The 18,302-nt window shown below is 54.5% G+C and overlaps 1 protein-coding gene across 1 annotated transcript in view; it reads left to right on the top strand.

The window, feature by feature from the left end:
- Positions 1-18,302, top strand: part of LOC137542358 (serine/threonine-protein kinase/endoribonuclease IRE1-like) — a 65,128-nt gene that overhangs the window by 30,970 nt on the left and 15,856 nt on the right. The window contains exons 5-7 of the mRNA XM_068264202.1: positions 4,397-4,469; positions 15,914-16,036; positions 18,135-18,236. Of these exons, the coding sequence (XP_068120303.1) occupies positions 4,397-4,469; positions 15,914-16,036; positions 18,135-18,236 (298 nt within the window). The remainder of the gene's footprint in view (positions 1-4,396; positions 4,470-15,913; positions 16,037-18,134; positions 18,237-18,302) is intronic.

The raw sequence follows: 18,302 nt of genomic DNA, 5'->3' as shown, positions 1-18,302 counted from the left end.
TGCTGCTGCAGTGTGCCGGCTCGGGGGGCTCAGCTGCTGCTGCAGTGTGCCGGCTCGGGGGGCTCAGCTGCTGCTGCAGTGTGCCGGCTCGGGGGGCTCAGCTGCTGCTGCAGTGTGCCGGCTCGGGGGGCTCAGCTGCTGCTGCAGTGTGCCGGCTCGGGGGGCTCAGCTGCTGCTGCAGTGTGCCGGCTCGGGGGGCTCAGCTGCTGCTGCAGTGTGCCGGCTCGGGGGGCTCAGCTGCTGCTGCAGTGTGCCGGCTCGGGGGGCTCAGCTGCTGCTGCAGTGTGCCGGCTCGGGGGGCTCAGCTGCTGCTGCAGTGTGCCGGCTCGGGGGGCTCAGCTGCTGCTGCAGTGTGCCGGCTCGGGGGGCTCAGCTGCTGCTGCAGTGTGCCGGCTCGGGGGGCTCAGCTGCTGCTGCAGTGTGCCGGCTCGGGGGCTCAGCTGCTGCTGCAGTGTGCCGGCTCGGGGGCTCAGCTGCTGCTGCAGTGTGCCGGCTGGGGGGCTCAGCTGCTGCTGCAGTGTGCCGGCTCGGGGGGCTCAGCTGCTGCTGCAGTGTGCCGGCTCGGGGGGCTCAGCTGCTGCTGCAGTGTGCCGGCTCGGGGGGCTCAGCTGCTGCTGCAGTGTGCCGGCTCGGGGGGCTCAGCTGCTGCTGCAGTGTGCCGGCTCGGGGGGCTCAGCTGCTGCTGCAGTGTGCCGGCTCGGGGGGCTCAGCTGCTGCTGCAGTGTGCCGGCTCGGGGGGCTCAGCTGCTGCTGCAGTGTGCCGGCTCGGGGGGCTCAGCTGCTGCTGCAGTGTGCCGGCTCGGGGGGCTCAGCTGCTGCTGCAGTGTGCCGGCTCGGGGGGCTCAGCTGCTGCTGCAGTGTGCCGGCTCGGGGGGCTCAGCTGCTGCTGCAGTGTGCCGGCTCGGGGGGCTCAGCTGCTGCTGCAGTGTGCCGGCTCGGGGGGCTCAGCTGCTGCTGCAGTGTGCCGGCTCGGGGGGCTCAGCTGCTGCTGCAGTGTGCCGGCTCGGGGGGCTCAGCTGCTGCTGCAGTGTGCCGGCTCGGGGGGCTCAGCTGCTGCTGCAGTGTGCCGGCTGGGGGGCTCAGCTGCTGCTGCAGTGTGCCGGCTCGGGGGGCTCAGCTGCTGCTGCAGTGTGCCGGCTCGGGGGGCTCAGCAGCTGCTGCAGTGTGCCGGCTGGGGGGCTCAGCAGCTGCTGCATTGTGCCGGCTGGGGGGCTCAGCTGCTGCTGCAGTGTGCCGGCTCGGGGGGCTCAGCTGCTGCTGCAGTGTGCCGGCTCGGGGGGCTCAGCTGCTGCTGCAGTGTGCCGGCTCGGGGGGCTCAGCTGCTGCTGCAGTGTGCCGGCTCGGGGGGCTCAGCTGCTGCTGCAGTGTGCCGGCTCGGGGGGCTCAGCTGCTGCTGCAGTGTGCCGGCTCGGGGGGCTCAGCTGCTGCTGCAGTGTGCCGGCTCGGGGGGCTCAGCTGCTGCTGCAGTGTGCCGGCTCGGGGGGCTCAGCTGCTGCTGCAGTGTGCCGGCTCGGGGGGCTCAGCTGCTGCTGCAGTGTGCCGGCTCGGGGGGCTCAGCTGCTGCTGCAGTGTGCCGGCTCGGGGGGCTCAGCTGCTGCTGCAGTGTGCCGGCTCGGGGGGCTCAGCTGCTGCTGCAGTGTGCCGGCTCGGGGGGCTCAGCTGCTGCTGCAGTGTGCCGGCTCGGGGGGCTCAGCTGCTGCTGCAGTGTGCCGGCTCGGGGGGCTCAGCTGCTGCTGCAGTGTGCCGGCTCGGGGGGCTCAGCTGCTGCTGCAGTGTGCCGGCTCGGGGGGCTCAGCAGCTGCTGCAGTGTGCCGGCTGGGGGGCTCAGCAGCTGCTGCATTGTGCCGGCTGGGGGGCTCAGCTGCTGCTGCAGTGTGCCGGCTCGGGGGGCTCAGCTGCTGCTGCAGTGTGCCGGCTGGGGGGCTCAGCTGCTGCTGCAGTGTGCCGGCTGGGGGGCTCAGCTGCTGCTGCAGTGTGCCGGCTGGGGGGCTCAGCTGCTGCTGCAGTGTGCCGGCTCGGGGGGCTCAGCTGCTGCTGCAGTGTGCCGGCTGGGGGGCTCAGCTGCTGCTGCAGTGTGCCGGCTCGGGGGGCTCAGCTGCTGCTGCAGTGTGCCGGCTCGGGGGGCTCAGCTGCTGCTGCAGTGTGCCGGCTGGGGGGCTCAGCAGCTGCTGCTGCAGTGTGCCGGCTGGGGGGCTCAGCAGCTGCTGCATTGTGCCGGCTGGGGGGCTCAGCTGCTGCTGCAGTGTGCCGGCTCGGGGGGCTCAGCTGCTGCTGCAGTGTGCCGGCTCGGGGGGCTCAGCTGCTGCTGCAGTGTGCCGGCTCGGGGGGCTCAGCTGCTGCTGCAGTGTGCCGGCTCGGGGGGCTCAGCTGCTGCTGCAGTGTGCCGGCTCGGGGGGCTCAGCTGCTGCTGCAGTGTGCCGGCTCGGGGGGGCTCAGCTGCTGCTGCAGTGTGCCGGCTCGGGGGGCTCAGCTGCTGCTGCAGTGTGCCGGCTCGGGGGGCTCAGCTGCTGCTGCAGTGTGCCGGCTCGGGGGGCTCAGCTGCTGCTGCAGTGTGCCGGCTCGGGGGGCTCAGCTGCTGCTGCAGTGTGCCGGCTCGGGGGGCTCAGCTGCTGCTGCAGTGTGCCGGCTGGGGGGCTCAGCTGCTGCTGCAGTGTGCCGGCTCGGGGGGCTCAGCTGCTGCTGCAGTGTGCCGGCTCGGGGGGCTCAGCAGCTGCTGCAGTGTGCCGGCTGGGGGGCTCAGCAGCTGCTGCATTGTGCCGGCTGGGGGGCTCAGCTGCTGCTGCAGTGTGCCGGCTCGGGGGGCTCAGCTGCTGCTGCAGTGTGCCGGCTCGGGGGGCTCAGCTGCTGCTGCAGTGTGCCGGCTGGGGCGGCTCAGCTGCTGCTGCAGTGTGCCGGCTGGGGGGCTCAGCTGCTGCTGCAGTGTGCCGGCTGGGGGGCTCAGCTGCTGCTGCAGTGTGCCGGCTCGGGGGGCTCAGCTGCTGCTGCAGTGTGCCGGCTGGGGGGCTCAGCTGCTGCTGCAGTGGGCCGCCTGGGGGGCTCAGCAGCTGCTGCAGTGTGCCAGCTCGGGGGGCTCAGCAGCTGCTGCAGTGTGCCGGCTGGGGGGCTCAGCTGCTGCTGCAGTGTGCCGGCTCGGGGGGCTCAGCTGCTGCTGCAGTGTGCCGGCTGGGGGGCTCAGCTGCTGCTGCAGTGTGCCGGCTGGGGGGCTCAGCTGCTGCTGCAGTGTGCCGGCTGGGGGGCTCAGCTGCTGCTGCAGTGTGCCGGCTCGGGGGGCTCAGCTGCTGCTGCAGTGTGCCGGCTGGGGGCTCAGCTGCTGCTGCAGTGTGCCGGCTCGGGGGGCTCAGCTGCTGCTGCAGTGTGCCGGCTCGGGGGGCTCAGCTGCTGCTGCAGTGTGCCGGCTCGGGGGGGCTCAGCTGCTGCTGCAGTGGGCCGCCTGGGGGGCTCAGCAGCTGCTGCAGTGTGCCGGCTGGGGGGCTCAGCTGCTGCTGCAGTGGGCCGGCTCGGGGGGCTCAGCAGCTGCTGCAGTGTGCCGGCTCGGGGGGCTCAGCTGCTGCTGCAGTGTGCCGGCTCGGGGGGCTCAGCTGCTGCTGCAGTGTGCCGGCTCGGGGGGCTCAGCTGCTGCTGCAGTGTGCCGGCTCGGGGGGCTCAGCAGCTGCTGCAGTGTGCCGGCTGGGGGGCTCAGCTGCTGCTGCAGTGGGCCGGCTCGGGGGGCTCAGCTGCTGCTGCAGTGTGCCGGCTCGGGGGGGCTCAGCTGCTGCTGCAGTGGGCCGCCTGGGGGGCTCAGCAGCTGCTGCAGTGTGCCGGCTGGGGGGCTCAGCTGCTGCTGCAGTGGGCCGCCTGGGGGGCTCAGCAGCTGCTGCAGTGTGCCACCTGGGGGGCTCAGCAGCTGCTGCAGTGTGCCGGCTGGGGGGCTCAGCAGCTGCTGCAGTGTGCCGGCTGGGGGGCTCAGCTGCTGCTGCAGTGGGCCGCCTGGGGGGTTCAGCTGTTGCTGCAGTGTGCCGGCTCGGGGGGCTCAGCTGCTGCTGCAGTGGGCCGCCTGGGGGGTTCAGCTGCTGCTGCAGTGGGCCGCCTGGGGGGTTCAGCTGCTGCTGCAGTGGGCCGCCTGGGGGGTTCAGCAGCTGCTGCAGGGTGCATATGTCCTCATATTTGATAATTTGAGGACCAGCTGGCATATGGCCCTAATATCATGGATATTGTACTGGATTACTGCCTGGGCTGGTTTGTACTCGCATCCCTTATAATAGAGAGTCTAGGTCCTTAGAGCTTTGCTTGCTTGTAAGCTAGAGAGTGCTTCTTTTTACCTGTTTATTATTAACTGTATGTTGCCACTTTCTCTGGATATTCCTGATAGAGCTTTACTAAAGAAGTGACATCACATGATCTCTCTTCTGTGTTTCAGAAACTTCCATTCACTATCCCAGAACTGGTCCAGGCGTCTCCATGTCGCAGCACGGATGGCATATTGTACATGGGTGAGTTACCTGACCTATAAAAGGAGGGGAGGAATCATACTATACGTGTGTGAGTGCTCTGATCTATAGGAAGAAGGAAGCAACCATGCTAAAGAAGAACCTATGGGTAGAAGGAAGGAACAGTATTGTATGTAGATGAGTGCTCTGATGTGTGGAGAGCGGGGAGAAGCCGTGTTCTCCATCAGTGAATGCCCTAACCAGTGTGGAGAGAAGACCTGGATTGTATGTGGCTAAGTGCCTTGACCTATAGGAGAGGGAAGGAGTCTAAAAGTGCCCTTTACGATCCGATATCCCGAATGATCAACCGTCCGATCATTCGGGCCCACCAATGGAGGGTAAAATAAGCAATTCGATCAGACCAAAAGAATAGTTTCAAACATTAAGATCAACGGAACAATGGATAGAATGATTGTTAGTCTTCAATTGGCACTATTAAAGGATACCCAAAGTGACATGAAGAGATAGACATGTGTATGTACAGTGCCTAGCACACAAATAACTAGGCTGTGTTCCTTTTTTTCTTTCTCTGCCTGAAAGAGTTAAATATCAAGTATGTAAGTGGCTGACCCAGTCCTGACTCAGACAGTAAGTGACTACAGTGTGACCCTCACTGATAGGAAATTCCAACTAATAAAACACTTTTTCTAGCAGAAAATTACTTCTGAGAGCAAGAAAGAGATAAAAAGGGGAATTTCTTATCGGTGAGGGTCACACTGTAGTCACTTTCTGTCAGAACTGAGTCAGCCACTTACATACCTGATATTTAACTCTTTCAGGCAGAGAAAGGAAAAAAGGAACACAGCATAGTTATTTATGTGCTAGGCACTGTACATATGTCTATCTCATCATGTCACATGTCACTTCGGGTATCCTTTAATGGCAACTGATCATGTGGGAGACTGGACAGTTATTAGCACCTTTTATCGTATCTGGGTAAGTTCCTATAGGGCCTATTTCCACTCAAGGCCATTTCAAATTTGGACGTGGCTCCTGTTCTACTCGCAGTCCGAATCGCTGAGACGTGCCATGAACGACTTAGGATTCAGCTGTGCATGGACAAAATCCTCACCAGTAGGATAAGAGGAGTAAAGTGGTGATGCCTGGCACAGTGACACGTGTTGTAGTGAGCAAAGCAGGTTATTTCAGCGCGCGGCGCTAAGCACCATGCGCCGAAGCTGGGTGTTGTCATATCAGCAATGCTATGCGCCCCACGTAACAGTAATTTGGGGCTCTGGCGGCTGCCAGAATTACATCTCCCTCTGAGTTGTGACAACTCGGAGGGGTGATAGTATTTCACGCCGCCTCTGAGTTTAGCGGTTGCGTCATTCGGCTCTCCCTGCGCCAGACGGGCCGGCGCCAGAATAAAATGTACTCATAGTGAGGACAAGAAAGGGGTGATGCTTGGCACAGTAACACATGTTGTAGTGAGGACAGGAAATGGGTGATGCTTGGCACAGTAACACATGTTGTAGTGAGGACAGGAAATGGGTGATGCTTGGCACAGTGACACATGTTGTAGTGGGGACAGGAAAGGGGTGATGCTTGGCACAGTGACACATGTTGTAGTGGGGACAGGAAAGGGGTGATGCTTGGCACAGTGACACATGTTGCAGTGAGGACAGGAAAGGGGTGATGCTTGGCACAGTGACACATGTTGGTGAGGGCAGGAAAGGGGTGATGCTTGGCACAGTAACACATGTTGTAGTGAGGACAGGAAATGGGTGATGCTTGGCACAGTAACACATGTTGTAGTGAGGACAGGAAATGGGTGATGCTTGGCACAGTGACACATGTTGTAGTGGGGACAGGAAAGGGGTGATGCTTGGCACAGTGACACATGTTGTAGTGGGGACAGGAAAGGGGTGATGCTTGGCACAGTGACACATGTTGTAGTGAGGGCAGGAAAGGGGTGATGCTTGGCACAGTGACACATGTTGTAGTGGGGACAGGAAAGGGGTGATGCTTGGCACAGTGACACATGTTGTAGTGAGGACAGGAAAGGGGTGATGCTTGGCACAGTGACACATGTTGTAGTGGGGACAGGAAAGGGGTGATGCTTGGCACAGTGACACATGTTGTAGTGGGGACAGGAAAGGGGTGATGCTTGGCACAGTGACACATGTTGTAGTGAGGACAGGAAATGGGTGATGCTTGGCACAGTGACATATGTTGTAGTGAGGACAGGTAATGGGTGATGCTTGGCACAGTGACACATGTTGTAGTGGGGACAGGAAAGGGGTGATGCTTGGCACAGTGACACATGTTGTAGTGGGGACAGGAAATGGGTGATGCTTGGCACAGTGACACATGTTGTAGTGAGTACAGGAAAGGGGTGATGCTTGGCACAGTGACATATATTGTAGTGAGGACAGGAAATGGGTGATGCTTGGCACAGTGACACAGGTTGTAGTGAGGACAGGAAAGGGGTGATGCTTGGCACAGTAACACATGTTGTAGTGGGGACAGGAAAGGGGTGATGCTTGGCACAGTGACACATGTTGTAGTGAGGACAGGAAAGGGGTGATGCTTTGCACAGTGACACATGTTGTAGTGAGGACAGGAAAGGGGTGATGCTTGGCACAGTGACACATGTTGGTGAGGGCAGGAAAGGGGTGATGCTTGGCACGGTGACACATGTTGTAGTGAGGACAGGAAAGGGGTGATGCTTGGCACAGTGACACATGTTGGTGAGGGCAGGAAAGGGGTGATGCTTGGCACAGTGACATATGTTGTAGTGAGGACAGGTAATGGGTGATGCTTGGCACAGTGACACATGTTGTAGTGAGGACAGGAAAGGGGTGATGCTTGGCACAGTGACACATGTTGTAGTGAGGACAGGAAAGGGGTGATGCTTGGCACAGTGACACATGTTGGTGAGGGCAGGAAAGGGGTGATGCTTGGCACAGTGACACATGTTGTAGTGAGGACAGGAAAGGGGTGATGCTTGGCACAGTGACACATGTTGTAGTGGGGACAGGAAAGGGGTGATGCTTGGCACAGTGACACATGTTGTAGTGGGGACAGGAAAGGGGTGATGCTTGGCACAGTGACGCATGTTGTAGTGAGGACAGGAAAGGGGTGATGCTTGGCACAGTGACACATGTTGTAGTGAGGACAGGAAAGGGGTGATGCTTGGCACAGTGACACATGTTGTAGTGAGGACAGGAAAGGGGTGATGCTTGGCACAGTGACACATATTGTAGTGGGGACAGGAAAGGGGTGATGCTTGGCACAGTGACATATATTGTAGTGAGGACAGGAAAGGGGTGATGCTTGGCACAGTGACACATGTTGTAGTGGGGACAGGAAAGGGGTGATGCTTGGCACAGGGACACATGTTGTAGTGGGGACAGGAAAGGGGTGATGCTTGGCACAGTGACACATGTTGTAGTGAGTACAGGAAAGGGGTGATGCTTGGCACAGTAACACATGTTGTAGTGAGGACAGGAAAGGGGTGATGCTTGGCACAGTGACATATATTGTAGTGAGGGCAGGAAAGGGGTGATGCTTGGCACAGTGACATATATTGTAGTGAGGACAGGAAAGGGGTGATGCTTGGCACAGTGACGCATGTTGTAGTGAGGACAGGAAAGGGGTGATGCTTGGCACAGTGACACATGTTGTAGTGAGGACAGGAAAGGGGTGATGCTTGGCACAGTGACACATGTTGTAGTGAGGACAGGAAAGGGGTGATGCTTGGCACAGTGACACATGTTGTAGTGGGGACAGGAAAGGGGTGATGCTTGGCACAGGGACACATGTTGTAGTGGGGACAGGAAAGGGGTGATGCTTGGCACAGTGACACATGTTGTAGTGAGGACAGGAAAGGGGTGATGCTTGGCACAGTAACACATGTTGTAGTGGGGACAGGAAAGGGGTGATGCTTGGCACAGTGACACATGTTGTAGTGAGGACAGGAAAGGGGTGATGCTTGGCACAGTGACACATGTTGTAGTGGGGACAGGAAAGGGGTGATGCTTGGCACAGTGACACATGTTGTAGTGAGTACAGGAAAGGGGTGATGCTTGGCACAGTGACACATGTTGTAGTGAGGACAGGAAAGGGGTGATGCTTGGCACAGTGACGCATGTTGTAGTGGGGACAGGAAAGGGGTGATGCTTGGCACAGTGACACATGTTGTAGTGAGGACAGGAAAGGGGTGATGCTTGGCACAGTGACACATGTTGTAGTGAGGACAGGAAATGGGTGATGCTTGGCACAGTGACACATGTTGTAGTGAGGACAGGAAATGGGTGATGCTTGGCACAGTGACACATGTTGTAGTGAGGACAGGAAATGGGTGATGCTTGGCACAGTGACACATGTTGTAGTGAGGGCAGGAAAGGGGTGATGCTTGGCACAGTGACACATGTTGTAGTGGGGACAGGAAAGGGGTGATGCTTGGCACAGTGACACATGTTGTAGTGGGGACAGGAAAGGGGTGATGCTTGGCACAGTGACACATGTTGTAGTGGGGACAGGAAAGGGGTGATGCTTGGCACAGTGACACATGTTGTAGTGAGGACAGGAAAGGGGTGATGCTTGGCACAGTGACACATGTTGTAGTGAGGACAGGAAATGGGTGATGCTTGGCACAGTGACACATGTTGTAGTGAGGACAGGAAATGGGTGATGCTTGGCACAGTGACATATGTTGTAGTGAGGACAGGTAATGGGTGATGCTTGGCACAGTAACACATGTTGTTGTGTACTGAGGGCAGGAAAGGGGTGATGCTTGGCACAGTGACACATGTTGTAGTGAGTGCAGGAAAGGGGTAATGCTTGGCACAGTGACACATGTTGTAGTGAGGGCAGGAAAGGGGTGATGCTTGGCACAGTGACACATGTTGTAGTGGGGACAGGAAAGGTGTGATGCTTGGCACAGTGACACATGTTGTAGTGAGGGCAGGAAATGGGTGATGCTTGGCACAGTGACACGTTGTAGTGAGGGCAGGAAATGGGTGATGCTTGGCACAGTGACACATGTTGTGTACTGAGGGCAGGAAAGGGGGTGATCCTTGGCACAGTGACACGTTGTAGTGAGGACAGGAAAGGGGTGATGCTTGGCACAGTGACACGTTATAGTGAGGACAGGAAAGGGGTGATGCTTGGCACAGTAACACATGTTGTAGTGGGGACAGGAAAGGGGTGATGCTTGGCACAGTGACACATGTTGTAGTGAGGACAGGAAAGGGGTGATGCTTGGCACAGTGACACATGTTGTAGTGGGGACAGGAAATGGGTGATGCTTGGCACAGTGACACACGTTGTAGTGAGTACAGGAAAGGGGTGATGCTTGGCACAGTGACATATTGTAGTGGGGACAGGAAAGGGGTGATGCTTGGCACAGTGACACATGTTGTAGTGAGGACAGGAAAGGGGTGATGCTTGGCACAGTGACACAGGTTGTAGTGGGGACAGGAAAGGGGTGATGCTTGGCACAGTGACACATGTTGTAGTGGGGACAGGAAAGGGGTGATGCTTGGCACAGTGACACATGTTGTAGTGAGGACAGGAAAGGGGTGATGCTTGGCACAGTAACACATGTTGTTGTAGTGGGGACAGGAAAGGGGTGATGCTTGGCACAGTGACACATGTTGTAGTGAGGACAGGAAAGGGGTGATGCTTGGCACAGTGACACATGTTGTAGTGGGGACAGGAAAGGGGTAATGCTTGGCACAGTGACACATGTTGTAGTGGGGACAGGAAAGGGGTGATGCTTGGCACAGTGACACATGTTGTAGTGAGGACAGGAAAGGGGTTATGCTTGGCACAGTGACACATGTTGTAGTGGGGACAGGAAAGGGGTGATGCTTGGCACAGTGACGCATGTTGTAGTGAGGGCAGGAAAGGGGTGATGCTTGGCACAGTGACACATGTTGTAGTGAGGACAGGAAAGGGGTTATGCTTGGCACAGTGACGCATGTTGTAGTGGGGACAGGAAAGGGGTGATGCTTGGCACAGTGACACATGTTGTAGTGAGGACAGGAAAGGGGTGATGCTTGGCACAGTGACGCATGTTGTAGTGAGGGCAGGAAAGGGGTGATGCTTGGCACAGTGACACATGTTGTAGTGGGGACAGGAAAGGGGTGATGCTTGGCACAGTGACACATGTTGTAGTGGGGACAGGAAAGGGGTGATGCTTGGCACAGTGACACATGTTGTAGTGGGGACAGGAAAGGGGTGATGCTTGGCACAGTGACACATGTTGTAGTGAGGACAGGAAAGGGGTGATGCTTGGCACAGTGACACATGTTGTAGTGAGGACAGGAAATGGGTGATGCTTGGCACAGTGACACATGTTGTAGTGAGGACAGGAAATGGGTGATGCTTGGCACAGTGACATATGTTGTAGTGAGGACAGGTAATGGGTGATGCTTGGCACAGTAACACATGTTGTTGTGTACTGAGGGCAGGAAAGGGGTGATGCTTGGCACAGTGACATATATTGTAGTGAGGACAGGAAAGGGGTAATGCTTGGCACAGTGACACATGTTGTAGTGAGGGCAGGAAAGGGGTGATGCTTAGCACAGTGACACGTTGTAGTGAGGGCAGGAAATGGGTGATGCTTGGCACAGTGACACATGTTGTGTACTGAGGGCAGGAAAGGGGGTGATCCTTGGCACAGTGACACGTTGTAGTGAGGACAGGAAAGGGGTGATGCTTGGCACAGTGACACGTTGTAGTGAGGACAGGAAAGGGGAGATGCTTGGCACAGTGACACATGTTGTAGTGGGGACAGGAAAGGGGTGATGCTTGGCACAGTGACACACGTTGTAGTGAGTGCAGGAAAGGGGTGATGCTTGGCACAGTGACACATGTTGTGTACTGAGGACAGGAAATGGGTGATGCTTGGCACAGTGACATATATTGTAGTGGGGACAGGAAAGGGGTGATGCTTGGCACAGTGACATATATTGTAGTGAGGACAGGAAAGGGGTAATGCTTGGCACAGTGACACATGTTGTAGTGAGGACAGGAAATGGGTGATGCTTGGCACAGTGACACATGTGTACTGAGGGCAGGAAAGGGGTGATGCTTGGCACAGTGACATATATTGTAGTGAGGACAGGAAAGGGGTAATGCTTGGCACAGTGACACATGTTGTAGTGAGGGCAGGAAAGGGGTGATGCTTAGCACAGTGACACGTTGTAGTGAGGGCAGGAAATGGGTGATGCTTGGCACAGTGACACATGTTGTGTACTGAGGGCAGGAAAGGGGGTGATCCTTGGCACAGTGACACGTTGTAGTGAGGACAGGAAAGGGGTGATGCTTGGCACAGTGACACGTTGTAGTGAGGACAGGAAAGGGGAGATGCTTGGCACAGTGACACATGTTGTAGTGAGGACAGGAAATGGGTGATGCTTGGCACAGTGACACATGTGTACTGAGGGCAGGAAAGGGGTGATGCTTGGCACAGTGACATATATTGTAGTGAGGACAGGAAAGGGGTGATGCTTGGCACGGTGACACATGTTGTAGTGGGGACAGGAAGGGGTGATGCTTGGCACAGTGACACACGTTGTAGTGAGTGCAGGAAAGGGGTGATGCTTGGCACAGTGACACATGTTGTGTACTGAGGACAGGAAATGGGTGATGCTTGGCACAGTGACATATATTGTAGTGGGGACAGGAAAGGGGTGATGCTTGGCACAGTGACATATTGTAGTGGGGACAGGAAAGGGGTGATGCTTGGCACAGTGACATATTGTAGTGAGGACAGGAAAGGGGTGATGCTTGGCACAGTGACACATGTTGTTGTAGTGAGGACAGGAAAGGGGTGATGCTTGGCACAGTGACACATGTTGTAGTGAGGACAGGAAAGGGGTGATGCTTGGCACAGTGACACGTTGTAGTGATGACAGGAAAGGGGTGATGCTTGGCACAGTGACACATGTTGTAGTGGGGACAGGAAAGGGGTGATGCTTGGCACAGTGACACGTGTACTGAGGGCAGGAAAGGGGTGATGCTTGGCACAGTGACACATGTTGTGTACTGAGGACAGGAAATGGGTGATGCTTGGCACAGTGACATATATTGTAGTGGGGACAGGAAAGGGGTGATGCTTGGCACAGTGACATATTGTAGTGGGGACAGGAAAGGGGTGATGCTTGGCACAGTGACATATTGTAGTGAGGACAGGAAAGGGGTGATGCTTGGCACAGTGACACATGTTGTTGTAGTGAGGACAGGAAAGGGGTGATGCTTGGCACAGTGACACATGTTGCAGTGAGGACAGGAAAGGGGTGATGCTTGGCACAGTGACATGTTGTAGTGGGGACAGGAAAGGGGTGATGCTTGGCACAGTGACACATGTTGTAGTGGGGACAGGAAAGGGGTGATGCTTGGCACAGTGACACGTGTTGTAGTGGGGACAGGAAAGGGGTGATGCTTGGCACAGTGACACATGTTGTAGTGAGGACAGGAAAGGGGTGATGCTTGGCACAGTGACACATGTGTACTGAGGGCAGGAAAGGGGTGATGCTTGGCACAGTGACACATGTTGTAGTGAGGGCAGGAAAGGGGTGATGCTTGTCACAGTGACACATGTTGTAGTGAGGGCAGGAAAGGGGTGATGCTTGGCACAGTGACACATGTTGTAGTGAGGACAGGAAAGGGGTAATGCTTGGCACAGTGACATATATTGTAGTGGGAACAGGAAAGGGGTGATGCTTGGCACAGTGACACATGTTGTAGTGAGTACAGGAAAGGGGTGATGCTTGGCACAGTGACACATGTTGTGTACTGAGGGCAGGAAAGGGGGTGATGCTTGGCACAGTGACACATAATGTGTACTGAGGGCAGGAAAGGGGTGATGCTTGGCACAGTGACATATATTGTAGTGGGAACAGGAAAGGGGTGATGCTTGGCACAGTGACACATGTTGTAGTGAGTACAGGAAAGGGGTGATGCTTGGCACAGTGACACATGTTGTGTAGTGAGGGCAGGAAAGGGGTGATGCTTGGCACAGTGACACATGTTGTAGTGAGGACAGGAAAGGGGTGATGCTTGGCACAGTGACACATGTTGTAGTGAGGACAGGAAAGGGGTGATGCTTGGCGCAGTGACACATGTTGTAGTGAGTACAGGAAAGGGGTGATGCTTGGCACAGTGACACGTGTTGTGTACTGAGTGCAGGAAAGGGGTGATGCTTGTCACAGTGACACATGTTGTAGTGGGGACAGGAAAGGGGTGATGCTTGGCACAGTGACACATGTTGTAGTGAGGACAGGAAAGGGGTGATGCTTGGCACAGTGACACATGTTGTAGTGAGGGCAGGAAAGGGGTGATGCTTGGCACAGTGACACATGTTGTAGTGGGGACAGGAAATGGGTGATGCTTGGCACAGTGACACATGTAGTGGGGACAGGAAAGGGGTGATGCTTGGCACAGTGACACGTTGTAGTGAGGACAGGAAAGGGGTGATGCTTGGCACAGTGACACGTTGTAGTGAGGGACAGGAAAGGGGTGATGCTTGGCACAGTGACATATATTGTAGTGGGGACAGGAAAGGGGTGATGCTTGGCTCAGTGACTCATGATGTATTGGGGACAGGAAAGGGGTGATGCTTGGCACAGTGACACATGTTGTAGTGAGGACTGGAAAGGGGTGATACTTGGCACGGTGACACATGTTGTAGTGAGGACAGGAAAGGGGTGATGCTTGGCTCAGTGACTCATGATGTATTGGGGACAGGAAAGGGGTGATGCTTGGCACAGTGACACATGTTGTAGTGAGGACAGGAAAGGGGTGATACTTGGCACGGTGACACATGTTGTAGTGAGGACAGGAAAGGGGTGATGCTTGGCACAGTGACACATGTTGTAGTGAGTGCAGGAAAGGGGTGATGCTTGGCACAGGGACACATGTTGTAGTGAGGACAGGAAAGGGGTGATGCTTGGCACAGTGACACATGTTGTAGTGAGGACAGGAAAGGGGTAATGCTTGGCACAGTGACATATATTGTAGTGAGGACAGGAAAGGGGTAATGCTTGGCACAGTGACACATGTTGTAGTGGGGACAGGAAAGGGGTGATGCTTGGCACAGTGACACATGTTGTAGTGGGGACAGGAAAGGGGTGATGCTTGGCACAGTGACACATGTTGTAGTGAGGACAGGAAATGGGTGATGCTTGGCTCAGTGACTCATGATGTATTGGGGACAGGAAAGGGGTGATGCTTGGCACAGTGACACATGTTGTAGTGAGGACAGGAAAGGGGTGATACTTGGCACGGTGACACATGTTGTAGTGAGGACAGGAAAGGGGTGATGCTTGGCACAGTGACACATGTTGTAGTGAGTGCAGGAAAGGGGTGATGCTTGGCACAGGGACACATGTTGTAGTGAGGACAGGAAAGGGGTGATGCTTGGCACAGTGACACATGTTGTAGTGAGGACAGGAAAGGGGTAATGCTTGGCACAGTGACATATATTGTAGTGAGGACAGGAAAGGGGTAATGCTTGGCACAGTGACACATGTTGTAGTGGGGACAGGAAAGGGGTGATGCTTGGCACAGTGACACATGTTGTAGTGGGGACAGGAAAGGGGTGATGCTTGGCACAGTGACACATGTTGTAGTGAGGACAGGAAAGGGGTGATGCTTGGCACAGTAACACATGTTGTAGTGGGGACAGGAAAGGGGTGATGCTTGGCACAGTGACACATGTTGTAGTGAGGACAGGAAAGGGGTAATGCTTGGCACAGTGACACATGTTGTAGTGGGGACAGGAAAGGGGTGATGCTTGGCACAGTGACACATGTTGTAGTGAGGACAGGAAAGGGGTGATGCTTGGCACAGTAACACATGTTGTAGTGGGGACAGGAAATGGGTGATGCTTGGCACAGTAACACATGTTGTAGTGGGGACAGGAAAGGGGTGATGCTTGGCACAGTGACACATGTTGTAGTGGGGACAGGAAAGGGGTGATGCTTGGCACAGTGACACATGTTGTAGTGAGGACAGGAAAGGGGTGATGCTTGGCACAGTGACACATGTTGTAGTGGGGACAGGAAATGGGTGATGCTTGGCACAGTAACACATGTTGTAGTGGGGACAGGAAAGGGGTGATGCTTGGCACAGTGACATATGTTGTAGTGAGTACAGGAAAGGGGTGATGCTTGGCACAGTGACACGTGTTGTGTACTGAGTGCAGGAAAGGGGTGATGCTTGGCACAGTGACACATGTTGTAGTGAGGACAGGAAAGGGGTGATGCTTGGCACAGTGACACGTGTTGTGTACTCAGTGCAGGAAAGGGGTGATGCTTGGCACAGTGACACATGTTGTAGTGAGGACAGGAAAGGGGTGATGCTTGGCACAATGACATACATGTCATCACTGGGGAGTCCCTGAGCTGATATTAATTGAGGGTGTTTGTAAGAATCCGAGCAGCAACACAATACCTAGTAGTATTTTTTTTTTCACCACTCTGTTTCCACCACAGGGAAGAAGCAGGACGTTTGGTATGTTATTGACCTGGTAACTGGAGAGAAGCAGCAGACGCTGACCTCATCGTTCGCTGAGAGTGTCTGTCCATCCAGCACTCTGCTATATCTTGGCAGGACAGGTACGCCTCACCAGTGATGTCTCCACTGATGTCTGTGATCGGGTGATTGCAGTTCTGTGCTAAGAGCTTATGATCTCCAGTCATCTCCGACCTGGGTGGGGAAGATCCTTCTATCAGTATGTGATAGAACCTGACATTTAAATGCTTATTATTTTGATTTAAAACGCTGCCAGTTGCATCGCTGCAAGGGTCCCAACCTCCTGACTGCTCAAGCCCTGTCCCATATGCAGTGTACTAGGCTGTACTGCGCACCTTAGACTGGTGTCCTAATGCTATTTGTAAGCCCGTAATCTGTACGCACACAATTAGGCACCCGGCGGGGTCAGCGAAGGCTGCTGTGGTGTCTCACACTGAACCGTCCTCAACTCTACCCACCTACACGTTTCACCCTATTACAGGGTTTTGTCAGGGAGTGCTACCACAGGGGGCACTGGCCTGTGAGGATGGTGCTGTGACTTATGTCACAGCACCACACATAAAACATGGTTCAAAGAATTACAACACTCGGTTCAGGGGTACTTTTAAAGGGTACTTTAAAGGTACTCCGAGCACCTCTCATGGGCATGCCTTTAAAGAGACACTGAAGCGAAAAAATATATATGATGAATTGGTTGTGTACTATGAATAATTACTAGAAGATTAGCAGCAAAGAAAATATTCTTATATTTTTATTTTCAGGTATATAGTGTTTTTTCTAACATTGCATCATTCTATAATATGTGCAGATTACACAACACTCAGCATTCAAAATGAGTCTTTCAGAGCAGTCTGTGAAGTAATGACCTCTCCTCTAGCAGAGGAAAAGTAAACAGTTCAATTACAGTTGAGATAATAAAAGTCAGATAACAGCCCTCTCCACGACTAAGGGCCTTTTTCCACTAGCCTGCGATTTGCGATTTGATTCTGATCGCAAATCGCAAGGTACATTAAACTAATGGAAACTGCAGCAGCAATTTCCATTAGTGCGATCCGATTGCGATTTTGGTCAAAGCGCAATCGTCGTCCTGCCGCGTTTTGTATGCGATTGAGCTGTACTATGAGTATAGTAGCTCAATCGCAATCGCATGGTGGACATTGAAACGCGATTGCGATCGGAATCGCAATCGCGATCGCATTTCATAGTGGAAAAGAGCCCTAAGTTAGTCGGAGAGCTTAATTTTATTTTGCATAGAGATAACAACTGGAGTTTCTCAACTCTTCCTGTACTGGAAACAATTAGACTGATGTATCTGATCTTAATGTTTTATTTCTTAGCTGTACTACACATACAAATTATAATATCATCATTTTTTTTTCGCTTCAGTGTCTCTTTAAGACAGACTACTTCCAACAAAGTCGTGCTATGACCCCTCTGGAGGAGCCTCTTGCAATGGCCACGCGTGTCACTTCCTCTTCCTGCTGCATTCAGTGATGCACTTCTCTAACAGAGAAGACGGGTGACCCGGAAGTTGTAACTTAGCCAAGATGGCAGCCGCAATTTTTTTCAATTGAAATAGAACAAAAATTGTTTGTTGTAGAACGGCGATTTAGGCATCACATGAAAGAGGAGAGCACAAGCTACAGAAATATATGCATCTTTAAGTACTTTGCAGTACTGGTCGGAGTCTTAAAGGCATGCCCATGAGAGCTGCTCGGAGTCCCTTTAAGGCTGGATTCACACACATTACAGCGTGACAAGTGTGAACGGCTCCTATGTGTAACATAGCAATGAGTGGAGAATGGGCAAAAAAAGTCCATTCTCCACTCTAGTGGCAATAGAGCCTTCGACAGCTAGGTGAAAGCTCTATGCTACTTTATGGATGGAAATTCTCTTATGTATGGATCACAATAAAGTGTTCATCATTGGGTTCCATGTATGGTCACTGTTTATAGACAATCTTTGAAGATCCCACAGAGGCGTATTTGGGGGGATTTAGTGCCAGGACATCCCATTTCCTTATGGATAAGGCCACTATTGGTTTTCCGCAGTTATGAATTGGAGAACACTCTCCTATCCTGTGGTAAAAGGAGGGATCCTGGCTGTTTGCTGTATGAGGTCGCCAGGCTGATACCGCTGGTCTTTCTGTTTAGCGATAAAGAATTGCATTTTGTGTTTCAGAATACACAATTACCATGTATGATACGAAGAATAAAGAGCTGCGCTGGAATGCTACGTACTATGACTATGCGTCCACCCTGCCGGATGAGGGCACAGAATACAGTGAGTTCCACATTGGGTCATTTCTTCCTCTGATACTGATTCGTGTGCCTTTTGTAGTAAATGGGA

Source organism: Hyperolius riggenbachi, chromosome 12 (genome assembly GCF_040937935.1).
Source record: "Hyperolius riggenbachi isolate aHypRig1 chromosome 12, aHypRig1.pri, whole genome shotgun sequence".
Taxonomy (NCBI): domain Eukaryota; kingdom Metazoa; phylum Chordata; class Amphibia; order Anura; family Hyperoliidae; genus Hyperolius; species Hyperolius riggenbachi.
This window is presented reverse-complemented; position numbering and strand designations above follow the sequence as displayed.